The sequence below is a fragment of the Anomaloglossus baeobatrachus genome, chromosome 2 (genome assembly GCF_048569485.1).
Source record: "Anomaloglossus baeobatrachus isolate aAnoBae1 chromosome 2, aAnoBae1.hap1, whole genome shotgun sequence".
NCBI classification, from domain to species: Eukaryota; Metazoa; Chordata; class Amphibia; order Anura; family Aromobatidae; genus Anomaloglossus; species Anomaloglossus baeobatrachus.
This window is the reverse complement of record NC_134354.1, coordinates 688,824,786-688,836,583: the sequence shown is the minus strand read 5'-3', so window position 1 is coordinate 688,836,583 and position 11,798 is coordinate 688,824,786. Positions and strand designations below refer to the sequence as shown.

Genomic DNA, 11,798 nt, shown 5'->3' with positions numbered 1-11,798 from the left:
TCACACATGGCTCAAGGATCTTCTCTTCTGCACACTGCAAGAGTTTTCCATGCCTCTCACTGCACATTTCTCATTTGGGTTTAACCTTCAACATGTAAAGTTGTCTCCTATCCCAACTCAATGTCTAGTCGTTTGACTGCTGTTTTTTTTTTTTTAATCGCTTGAACAAGAGTCCCCCCTTCCTGTATAAATGTCCTGTACTCTACTTCTTGGAACTCGAACACTCTGACCTTCGGCTCCATGCTCCACTTTGCCCAAGCAATTCCCTTTTGTGTAAGTCTACCGTTTGTGGCAGCATTGTACTCTTTTCTTTGCCAAAGACTCTTCCAATTGTTGGAAAATTGGGATGATGGATGCCTGTTTTCGTATTTGGCAAACTTATTCTAGTATCTCACAGTTCAGGATCGTTAGTAGGCTCTCTAAGCCTTTTCCCTTCTTTCTTCATCTGGAATACAGAGCCGTTCATTTACCTCCCCTGCTTTTGGTAGCTGGTTTTTGCTTGGTGCCCTCCACATCTAATCGACAACCCCACAGCATTCATCATTCACCAAGGTGGAACCCTATCCCCATTGGCCGTGGCAGAGGTATCTGACCATTTGTTCCGCAATGTGTATCGTGATTTCAGCAGTTCACATTCCCGGATTGGGTTCTGGACCGCCGACTTCTCAACCTGTGAAAGACATTCGACAGAAGAAGTGATTGCCTCATTAGATGGTTCGCATCTATATTCATTTACGGTGAAGCACCCCTGATGTCGAATGTTGGCATCCAAGGTGTGATAGAGTCCTTCAGTTTGTCAGTGGTTGTCTCCCAACGCTCTGGCAGTCTCCTTGATTTTACAGCCCCCAGTCTCTTTCCATCATCCTCTAGTTCTGGCGTGAACTAAAAGATTCAGATCTAAGGAGGATGTCAATCTCATCGCGGAAGTAACCTATTTTCTCTCAGACATCTTGTGGTGACTTCCATATCTGTTTTCTTGGACCGCTCTAATCTATGAACTACCAGTTCCCCGATTAGGTCATTGATAAATGACAAAGCAGCGCAACCCTCTCGCTTTGTAACTATCCTTGTACATGTCCCTTTCCTTTCCTCCTGATCTTGCTGTCGAACCTTGAACCCGGCCTGTTCCTCAGTTATCTCCAAGGTCAGGTCTCTGCCCTTTTAATCTTTTTCAAGTTTTTCCGTTGACTGTTCAAGATTTCCTGTGAGGTGGGCACGCCTTGTAATTCATTGGCTGCCTCCTGAGGATCCCTGGGACCTCATCTGGTGTTAATTGCTCTATAGCGCTCTTTTTGAACCTATTCTAGTCTTCTTTCCTCGCTCTGTAAAGTTTTGGGGTTTATTTTAGCAACGATCACTTCTATTGACAAGTCTCAGAACTAGCAACCTGGTCTTATTGTCCTTCTGTCCTGATCAGGGGTCCGTTGTCTGGCTTTTCCTCTCCTCTGTGTTTTTCACTTTTCTCCCTTAAGTGAGATGACCTTCTCTCGCCATTTTTGTTTTGTTTTTTTTTCCCCTCCTGACCAGTCTTTAGAATGCTTTAAGCCCCCGTCACATTTAACGACTTACCAGCGATCCCGAAAACAATGTGACCTGATAAGGGTCGCTGGGAGGTCGCTGGTGAGATGTCACACAGTCAGATCTTACCAACGACGTAACGATCAGCGACCTGTATAACGACCTCGGCGGGCGTTGGGACTGTGTTGGGAGGTCGTTGGTAGGCGTGAGTTCCAAAAATCTTCTTCTTCTGCTCCAAAGACCCGAAATAAAACTAATTGCTTTATTGGACAGCCTCTCTTCAGCATATGTTCTCACTGCTGAAACCCAGTACAGTGAATTGCATCCATTCTTATGTCAGGTCGACACATTTCTGTTAACTGTATGGATAATGACGGTTTCATGCTCTTGGGTGAGCCACATTGCAGAGGTCATTGTGCAGGGAGGGGGAGGAGGTGAGCTGTGACACATTGTGAATGGTGAATCCTATGTATATTTGTTTGCACTGTAATCCTGCCTTTGATGACATTACCATGACTGCTGTAAACGATCTCTGCAGCGCAGGCCAAGTCAATAATAATGTGGGTTTTTGGTAACATCCTAAAACATTTGTTTTAATGTCTTTTGCTTAGGAATCACAGTATTGAAATTAAATCGCCTTTGTCTGCACAGCAGTCGGATGGAAATCCTGTGGGGGCCCTACAGGTAAATTCTCTCATGCCTTAAGTGTTTTTCCCACAAACAAAATTGATTTTAAAGGTTGAACCAATAGACCTAGGAATAATAATAAGCTCCCCATTTGGATTTTTTTTTTTAAAAAAAAGTTTGTGTGCTGAGAGAATTTTATAAATGTGGTCGTGTCTGACCGTACAGGGACATAGTCTGATCATACCACATTTGCTGTCCATGGTAGGAAGAAAGTATACAGATATTACAGCATGGGATCATAGCTGGTCTTTTTGTGAGGTAAAACATATAGCTGGTCTTTTCTTTGTCGCTCCATTGGGAGACCCAGACAATTGGGTGTATAGGCTATGCCTCCGGAGGCCGCACAAAGTATTACACTTAAAAGTGTTAAGCCCCTCCCCTTCTGCCTATACACCCCCCGTGCTCCCACGGGCTCCTCAGTTTTTTGCTTTGTGTGAAGGAGGTCAGACATGCACGCACAGCTCCAGAGAGTGGTCAGCAGCAGCTGCTGACCATGTCGGATGGAAGAAAAGTGGGCCCATATAGAGCCCCCAGCATGCTCCCTTCTCACCCCACTCTTGTCGGCGGTGTTGTAAGGTTGAGGTATCCATTGCGGGTACGGAGGCTGGAGCCCACATGCTGTTTTCCTTCCCCATCCCCCTCAGGGCTCTGGTGGAAGTGGGATCCTATCGGTCTCCAGGCACTGAGACCGTGCTTCATCCACAACTCCTGTGGAGCCTGCTGGATAGGAGCCGGGTATCGTTCAGGGACATGGCCCTGCTACTTGGAGGTACTCTGTATCCCGGTGGGGACCGCGCACAGCAACACTCCAGCTTTGCTGGGTGTGCTAGTGCACCGGGGACCGCGGCGCTGACCGGGTTAATATGTGCCATTACACACTCAGCGTTGCTGAGTGTGTTTATGTATAGGGACTGCCGCACTGACCGCCGCTGCCATGGAAACACTGCGGCGCGGCTGGGACTTGTAGTGCGCCGGGGACTTCCACGCGGCCGCGCTTTTACGGCGGCCGCGTTTATTACTAGAGTCCCCGGCTTTTTGCGGCCTAGTTTCCTTTCCTCCCACCCCCAGCCCTGACAAGCAGGGGAAGGGCGGGACGCTGCACAGAACGAGCAGCACTGAGGGCTGGAGCATGCTTTGCATACTCCACCCCTCTCACTGTGCACAGTGCGGGCACCAGTTCCCGCACTTTCTGGGTCACGCCCACGGCTCCCTCCTCTCCTCAGGACGCCGGCAGCCATTCCTGTCAGCTCCTCGGACGCTGCAGAGGGGGACAAAGTCTGGGAGACCCAGGCAGGGACTCTGGTGGCCTCACAACCGCTTTAAGCGGGTGGTAAGCAGCACCTGTGGTGCTAGCCCCATTGTGCAGTAGTGTAACATTATATGTTTATTTTACACTGTATGGTGCACAGTTGATTTCTGGCTATATACCCTATTGTGTTGCTCAGGGAAGATAATAGCATGGCGCCCACGAAAGGCAGGGGTGCCAAAACACAGGCTTATTATGTTGCCTGCGCCGCATGTACGACCCCGCTACCGGCAGGTTCCACTGACCCTCATTGTGTGCACTGTTCGGCCCCTGTGGCACTTGCTCAGCCAGAGCCTCTGCTAGGGGGGGCCCAGGGGGAGCCACCTGCTAACACTGTTGAGGTGACGGGGACGGAGTTTGCAAAACTCTCTGAGACTATGGCTAAGATACTAGAAGCCTTGCAGTCCAGGCCGGTATCTCAGCACAGGGACTCTGTTGAATCTTTGTTCCCTGGCCCACCTCAGCTGGACCAACAATGTCCTCCCGGGGTATCTCATGGATCCCAGGCTGAGGGTTCTGACACAGACCCCAGCCCCAGACCGACTAAGCGAGCTCGCTTAGATTTTCCCTCGACATCATCATATTGTGCAGGGTCTCAGAGGGGGGAATCTCTGGTTGATGATGCGGAGACAGCTGATCAGGATTCTGATCCTGAGGCCGCTCTCAATCTTGATACTCCGGACGGGGACGCCATAGTGAACGACCTTATTGCGTCCATCAATCGTATGTTGGATATTTCTCCCTCAGCTCCTCCGGTGGAGGAGTCAGCTTCTCAGCAGGAGAAATTCCGTTTCAGGTTTCCCAAGCGTACACAGAGTATGTTTCTGGACCACTCTGATTTCAGAGAGGCAGTCCAGAATCACCATGCTTGTCCAGATAAGCGTTTTTCTAAGCGCCTTAAGGATACACGTTATCCCTTTCCCCCTGACGTGGTCAAAAGTTGGGCTCAGTGTCCCAAAGTGGATCCTCCAATCTCCAGACTGGCAGCTAGATCCATACTTGCAGTGGAAGATGGGGCTTCACTCAAAGATGCCACTGACAGGCAGATGGAGCTCTGGTTGAAATCCATCTATGAAGCTATCGGCGCTTCTTTTGCCCCAGCATTCGCAGCCGTATGGGCGCTACAAGCTATCTCAGCAGGTCAAGCGCAAATTGACGCAGCCACACGCACGTCCGCGCCACAGGTGGCGTCCATAACCACTCAGACGTCGGCATTTGCGTCTTACGCTATTAATGCTGTCCTGGACTCTGCGAGCCGTACGGCGGTTGCAGCCGCCAATTCGGTGGTACTCCGCAGGGCTTTGTGGCTACGGGAATGGAAGGCAGATTCTGTTTCCAAAAAGCGCTTAACCAGTTTGCCAATTTCTGGCGACCGATTGTTTGGCGAGCGTTTGGATGAAATCATCAAACAATCCAAGGGAAAGGATACATCCTTACCCCAGCCCAAACCGAACATACCCCAACAGAGAAAGGGGCAGTCGAGGTTTCGGTCCTTTTGGGGCGCGGGCAGGTCCCAATTCTCCTCGTCCAAAAGGCCTCAGAAAGATCAAAGGAACTCTGATGCATGGCGGTCTAAGTCACGTCCTAAAAAGACCACCGGAGGTGCCGCTACCAAAGCGGCTTCCTCATGACTTTCGGCCTCCTCACTCCGCATCCTCGGTCGGTGGCAGGCTCTCCCGCTTTTGCGACACCTGGCTGCCACGGGTAAAAGACCGTTGGGTGAGAGACATTCTGTCTCACGGTTACAAGATAGAGTTCACCTCTCGTCCCCCGACTCGATTCTTCAGGTCATCCCCGCCTCCCGAGCGAGCCGAGGCTCTTCTGCAGCCGCTGGGCACTCTGAAGGCAGAAGGAGTGGTGGTCCCTGTTCCTCTTCAGCAACAGGGCCACGGTTTTTACTCCAACTTGTTTGTGGTCCCAAAGAAGGACGGGTCTTTCCGACCTGTCCTGGACCTGAAACTTCTCAACAAACACGTAAAGACCAGGCGGTTCCGGATGGAATCCCTCCGCTCCGTCATCGCCTCAATGTCCCAAGGAGATTTCCTTGCATCGATCGATATCAAAGATGCTTATCTCCACGTACCGATTGCTCCAGAGCACCAGCGCTTCTTGCGCTTCGCCATAGAAAACGAACACCTGCAGTTCGTGGCACTGCAGTTCGGCCTGGCAACAGCCCCACGGGTTTTCACCAAGGTTATGGCTACTGTAGTAGCGGTCCTCCACTCTCAGGGTCACTCGGTGATCCCGTACTTGGACGATCTGTTGATCAAGGCACCCTCTCTAGAGGCATGCCAACACAGCCTCGACGCTACCCTGGAGACTCTCCAGAGTTTCGGGTGGATCATCAATTTTCTAAAATCAAATCTGACACCGGCCAAATCGCTGACATACCTTGGCATGGAGTTTCATACCCTCTCAGCGATAGTGAAGCTTCCGCTGATCAAGCAGCGGTCACTACAGACAGGGGTACAATCTCTCCTTCAAGGTCAGTCACACACCTTGAGGCGCCTCATGCACTTCCTGGGGAAGATGGTGGCAGCAATGGAGGCAGTTCCTTTCGCGCAGTTTCACCTGCGTCCTCTTCAATGGGACATCCTACGCAAATGGGACAGGAAGCCGACGTCCCTCGACAGGAACGTCTCCCTCTCTCAGGCGACCAAAGCTTCCCTTCGGTGGTGGCTTCTTCCCACTTCATTATCGAAGGGGAAATCCTTCCTACCCCCATCCTGGGAGGTGGTCACGACGGACGCGAGTCTGTCAGGGTGGGGAGCGGTGTTTCTCCACCACAGGGCTCAGGGTACGTGGACCCAGCAAGAGTCCTCGCTTCAGATCAATGTTCTGGAAATACGGGCAGTGTATCTTGCCCTGAAAGCGTTCCAGCAGTGGCTGGAAGGCAAGCAGATCAGAATTCAGTCGGACAATTCCACAGCGGTGGCATACATCAACCACCAAGGCGGCACACGCAGTCGGCAAGCCTTCCAAGAAGTCCGGCGGATTTTGATGTGGGTGGAAGCCACGGCCTCCACCATCTCTGCAGTTCACATTCCAGGCGTGGAAAACTGGGAAGCAGATTATCTGTCGCCAGGGCATGGACGCAGGGGAATGGTCCCTTCACCCGGACGTGTTTCAGGAGATCTGTTGCCGCTGGGGGGTGCCGGACGTCGACCTCATGGCGTCCCGGCACAACAACAAGGTACCGGCGTTCATGGCACGGTCTCAAGATCCCAGAGCTCTGGCGGCAGACGCCTTAGTCCAGGATTGGTCGCAGTTTCAGCTCCCTTATGGGTTTCCTCCGCTGGCACTGTTGCCCAGAGTGTTACGCAAGATCAGGGCCGACTGCCGCCGCGTCATCCTCGTCGCTACAGACTGGCCGAGGCGGTCGTGGTACCCGGATCTGTGGCATCTCACGGTCGGCCAACCGTGGGCACTACCAGACCGACCAGACTTGCTGTCTCAAGGGCCGTTTTTCCATCTGAATTCTGCGGCCCTCAACCTGACTGTGTGGCCATTGAGTCCTGGATCCTAGCGTCTTCAGGGTTATCTCAAGACGTCATTGCCACTATGAGACAGGCTAGGAAACCAACGTCCGCCAAGATCTACCACAGGACGTGGAAAATTTTCCTGTCGTGGTGCTCTGCTCAGGGTTTTTCTCCCTGGCCTTTTGCCTTGCCCACTTTTCTGTCCTTCCTTCAATCTGGACTGGAAAAGGGTTTGTCGCTCGGCTCCCTTAAGGGACAAGTCTCAGCGCTCTCTGTGTTTTTCCAGAAGCGCCTAGCCAGACTTCCACAGGTACGCACGTTCCTGCAGGGGGTTTGTCACATCGTTCCTCCTTACAAGCGGCCGTTAGAACCCTGGGATCTGAACAGGGTACTGATGGTTCTTCAGAAACCACCATTCGAGCCAATGAGAGATATTTCTCTCTCACGCCTTTCGCAGAAAGTGGTTTTTCTAGTAGCAGTCACTTCACTTCGGAGAGTGTCTGAGCTAGCAGCGCTGTCATGCAAAGCCCCTTTCCTGGTGTTTCACCAGGACAAGGTGGTTCTGCGTCCGGTTCCGGAATTTCTCCCTAAGGTGGTATCCCCCTTTCATCTCAATCAGGATATCTCCTTACCTTCTTTTTGTCCTCATCCAGTTCACCAATGTGAAAAGGATTTGCACTTGTTAGATCTGGTGAGAGCACTCAGACTCTACATTTCTCGTACGGCGCCCCTGCGCCGCTCGGATGCACTCTTTGTCCTTGTCGCTGGCCAGCGTAAAGGGTCACAGGCTTCCAAATCAACCCTGGCTCGGTGGATCAAGGAGCCAATTCTCGAAGCTTACCGTTCGGCTGGGCTTCCGGTTCCCTCAGGGCTGAAGGCCCATTCTACCAGAGCCGTGGGCGCGTCCTGGGCTTTGAGGCACCAGGCTACGGCTCAGCAGGTGTGTCAGGCGGCTACCTGGTCGAGCCTGCACACTTTCACGAAACACTATCAGGTGCATACCTATGCTTCGGCGGATGCCAGCCTAGGTAGACGAGTCCTTCAGGCGGCGGTTGCCCACCTGTAGGACGGAGCCGGTTGCGGCTCTATTATGAGGTATTATTTTACCCACCCAGGGACTGCTTTTGGACGTCCCAATTGTCTGGGTCTCCCAATGGAGCGACAAAGAAGAAGGGAATTTTGTTTACTTACCGTAAATTCCTTTTCTTCTAGCTCCAATTGGGAGACCCAGCACCCGCCCCTGTTTTTTTGTGTACACATGTTGTTCATGTTGAATGGTTTCAGTTCTCCGATATTCCTTCGGATTGAAGTTACTTTAAACCAGTTTATAATTCTTTTTCCTCCTTCTTGCTTTTGCACCAAAACTGAGGAGCCCGTGGGAGCACGGGGGGTGTATAGGCAGAAGGGGAGGGGCTTAACACTTTTAAGTGTAATACTTTGTGCGGCCTCCGGAGGCATAGCTATACACCCAATTGTCTGGGTCTCCCAATTGGAGCTAGAAGAAAAGGAATTTACGGTAAGTAAACAAAATTCCCTTCTTTGTGAGCTAAAACATTTCCCTGCTTTTTTTTAAAAAAATATTTTTGCCTCAAAGAAAGTATTTGCGATAACGTGCTGTAATGTCTGTATACATTTCATAGCAGGGACACACGTATATGATTATCTCTGTACAGGAACTTTTTTTCCTTTAAACACAGCCAATTGTGGAACTTATTATTATTCCAAGATTAGTTGATTAAAATGAACCTTGTTCTTGGGGAAAACTAATTTATAATTTGCTAAATTGTTCCTTTTGTTACCACCTTTTTTCATTTGTTAGGAGCTGGTGGTGCAGAAAGGCTGGCGCCTTCCTGAGTACACAGTTACACAGGAGTCAGGACCAGCACACCGGAAAGAGTTCACCATGACCTGTCGGGTGGAGCGTTTTCTAGAGATCGGTACGTAGGAAACACATCGGGCGTTAGGATCGGATTGTCAGGACAGGCTGTAAGGAGGCATTTGAAATATATACTTTATTCATTGCAGCTTAAAGAGCATGCATTCTAGTAAAGTAGTAATCTCTCAATGTACTGCATGTAAGAAGTAATACGCTATTCAATTATTCTGTGATAAAATAACTGGTTAATGCTATGTGTGTCATTTTACTTTTTATTGATCGGGTTCCATTCACACTTTCTACATCAAGGAGCCATGATGCCTATACAAAAAAGAAAAAAAAAATGTTTTTGTTTGTAAGTTAAAATTTCTAATTGTTTAGCAGTATGGCACCCCTTTTTGCCACCTAATCTGAGAGCATTATAATGTAGAGACAGACACTCTGATTCCAGCGATGTGTCACTTACTGAGCTGTTTGCTGTCAGTTTGATAAAATCAATGTTTCTCTACTGCAGATCTAAGGGGCACTTTGCACACTACGACATCGCAAGCCGATGCTGCGATGCCGTGCGCGATAGTCCCCGCCCCCGTCGCAGCTGCGATATCATGGTGATAGCTGGCGTAGCGAACATTATCGCTACGGCAGCTTCACATGCACTCACCTGCCCTGCGACGTCGCACTTTCCTGCGACCCGCCGTCGTGCGGCGTCATAGCGACGTCACGCGGCAGGCGGCCAATAGAAGCGGAGGGGCGGAGCTGAGCGGGACGTAAACATCCCGCCCACCTCCTTCCTTCCGCATAGCTGTCAGGAGCCGCATTACGCAGGTAGATGTTCCTCGCTCCTGCGGCTTCACACACAGCGATGTGTGCTGCCGCTGGAACTAGGAACAACATCGTCACATCGGTCATTTCCAAATTATGGAAATGACCGACGCTACACCGATCATACGATTACGACGATTTTGCGCTCGTTAATCATATCAAAAAGGCTTTACACACTACGATATGGCGTGCGACGCCGGATGTGCGTCACTTTCAATTTGACCCCACTGACATCGCACCTGCGATGTCTTAGTGTGCAAAGTGCCCCAAACAGTTATACAGAGCTCATGAAAATGCTGGACTACCTGACAGCACATCAAGTAGTCACTTAATGATAATCTATTGCTGGTTAAACAGTAATTTTTATCATTAAAGAACTACTTGGCGTGCTGCAGGTAGTCCAGCATATTCATGAGCTCTGTATAACTGCTAGATCTGCAGCAGAGAAAGCATTGATTTTGTCAAAATTGACAGCAAACAGCTCAGTAAGTGACACATCGCTGGAATCAAGGTCTCTTTCTCTACAGTATGCTGCTCTCAGATGGAGTAGCAAAAAACCTGGTGACAGATTCCCTTTAAAGGGAATCTGTCAGCAAGGTTTTGCTATGATGTAGGGACTGAGACCAGTAATTTGTCACTGCTGTGTGTTGTGGTTTCAAAACAATCAATGTTTTACCAGCACTATGTTATAACTAAAGGACTAATCATGCCTACTAGTCCAACCCAGCCCCAAACACTGATTAGCACTTTTTCTTTGTCGCTCCATTGGGAGACCCAGACAATTGGGTGTATAGCTTCTGCCTCCGGAGGCCACACAAAGTATTACACTTTAAAAAGTGTAACCCCTCCCCTCTGCCTATACACCCTGCCGTGCATCAGGGGCTCCTCAGTTTTATGCTTTGTGTAGAAGGAGGCACACATCCACTCATGCATCTCCATTTTAGTCAGCAGCAGCTGCTGATTTTATCGGTTGGAAGAAAAGAGGGCCCCCACAGGGCCCCCGGCATGTTCCCTTCTCACCCCACTAAGTCGGCGGTGCTGTTAAGGTTGAGGTACCCATTGCGGGTACAGAGGCTGGAGCCACATGCCGTTTTCCTTCACCATCCCTTAGAGGCTCTGGATGAAGTGGGATCCTAACCGGTCATCCATTCACTGGGACCGGGCTCCCTCCGCAGCCCCTGTGGGAATCTGCCGGACAGGAGTCTATTGTATTTTCAGGGACAAGGCCCTGCATCAAAAGGTACTCTGTGTCCCCATGGGGACGGTGCATGGAGCGCTTGTTTCACAGACGCTGCAGCAGCTGCTGGTTTGTGAAGACCGGGACTTCCGCGCCGACCGCGCCTGTTTGTCGGCCGCAGTATTAAATCTAGTCCCCGGCTTCATTGCGGCCTAGTACCATAACTCCCGCCCCCGGGCCTGCCAGTCAGGGGTAAGGGCGGGACGGTCGACCTGACGTCGGCAGTGAGGGCTGGAGCATACTTTAGGTGTCCTCCCCCCCTCACTGATCACTGTAGGGCCCCAGATTCCTGCACTTTAATAGTCGCCGCCCACGGCTCCCTCCTCCCCTGAGAGCTCCGGCAGCCATTTTTATACAACACTCTGCCGGTGGAGGATTTCAGGAACGAGCTCTGGGAGACCTAAGGCAGGGAATCTGGTGGACACACACTCCGCTTTGGGCGGTCGGTAAGCCACACCGGGCACCTGGTGCTGGTCCCCCTAGGGTGCCGGAGTGTGTGTATATATGTATATATATATATATATATATATATATATATATATATATATATATATATATATATATATATATATATATATATATATATGTATATATGTATATATGTATATATATGTGTATGTGTATATGTATATATTTTCTCTGTCGGCCGGGTTGTTTGCTTTTGGCTATATACCCTCAGTGATCACTCTCCTAGGAGACAACAGCATGTCATCCACAAGGAGCAAGGGCGCTAAGGCAAAGGGTTTTTTTGCAACCTGTACCTCTTGTAGGGCTATGTTACCTGCGGGTTCCACCTACCCTCACTGTGAGCAATGCTCGACCCCTGTTGCACTTGCCCAGCCGGAGCCTCGGTCACTAGTGGGCCCCTCGGCT

The 11,798-nt window shown here is 50.4% G+C and overlaps 1 protein-coding gene across 2 annotated transcripts in view; it reads left to right on the top strand.

The window, feature by feature from the left end:
• Positions 1–11,798, top strand: part of TARBP2 (TARBP2 subunit of RISC loading complex) — a 79,865-nt gene that overhangs the window by 49,119 nt on the left and 18,948 nt on the right. For both annotated transcript variants that reach the window (XM_075337199.1, XM_075337197.1), the window contains exons 5-6: positions 2,130–2,202; positions 8,810–8,927. In XM_075337199.1, coding sequence (XP_075193314.1) covers positions 2,130–2,202; positions 8,810–8,927 — 191 coding nt within the window. The remainder of the gene's footprint in view (positions 1–2,129; positions 2,203–8,809; positions 8,928–11,798) is intronic.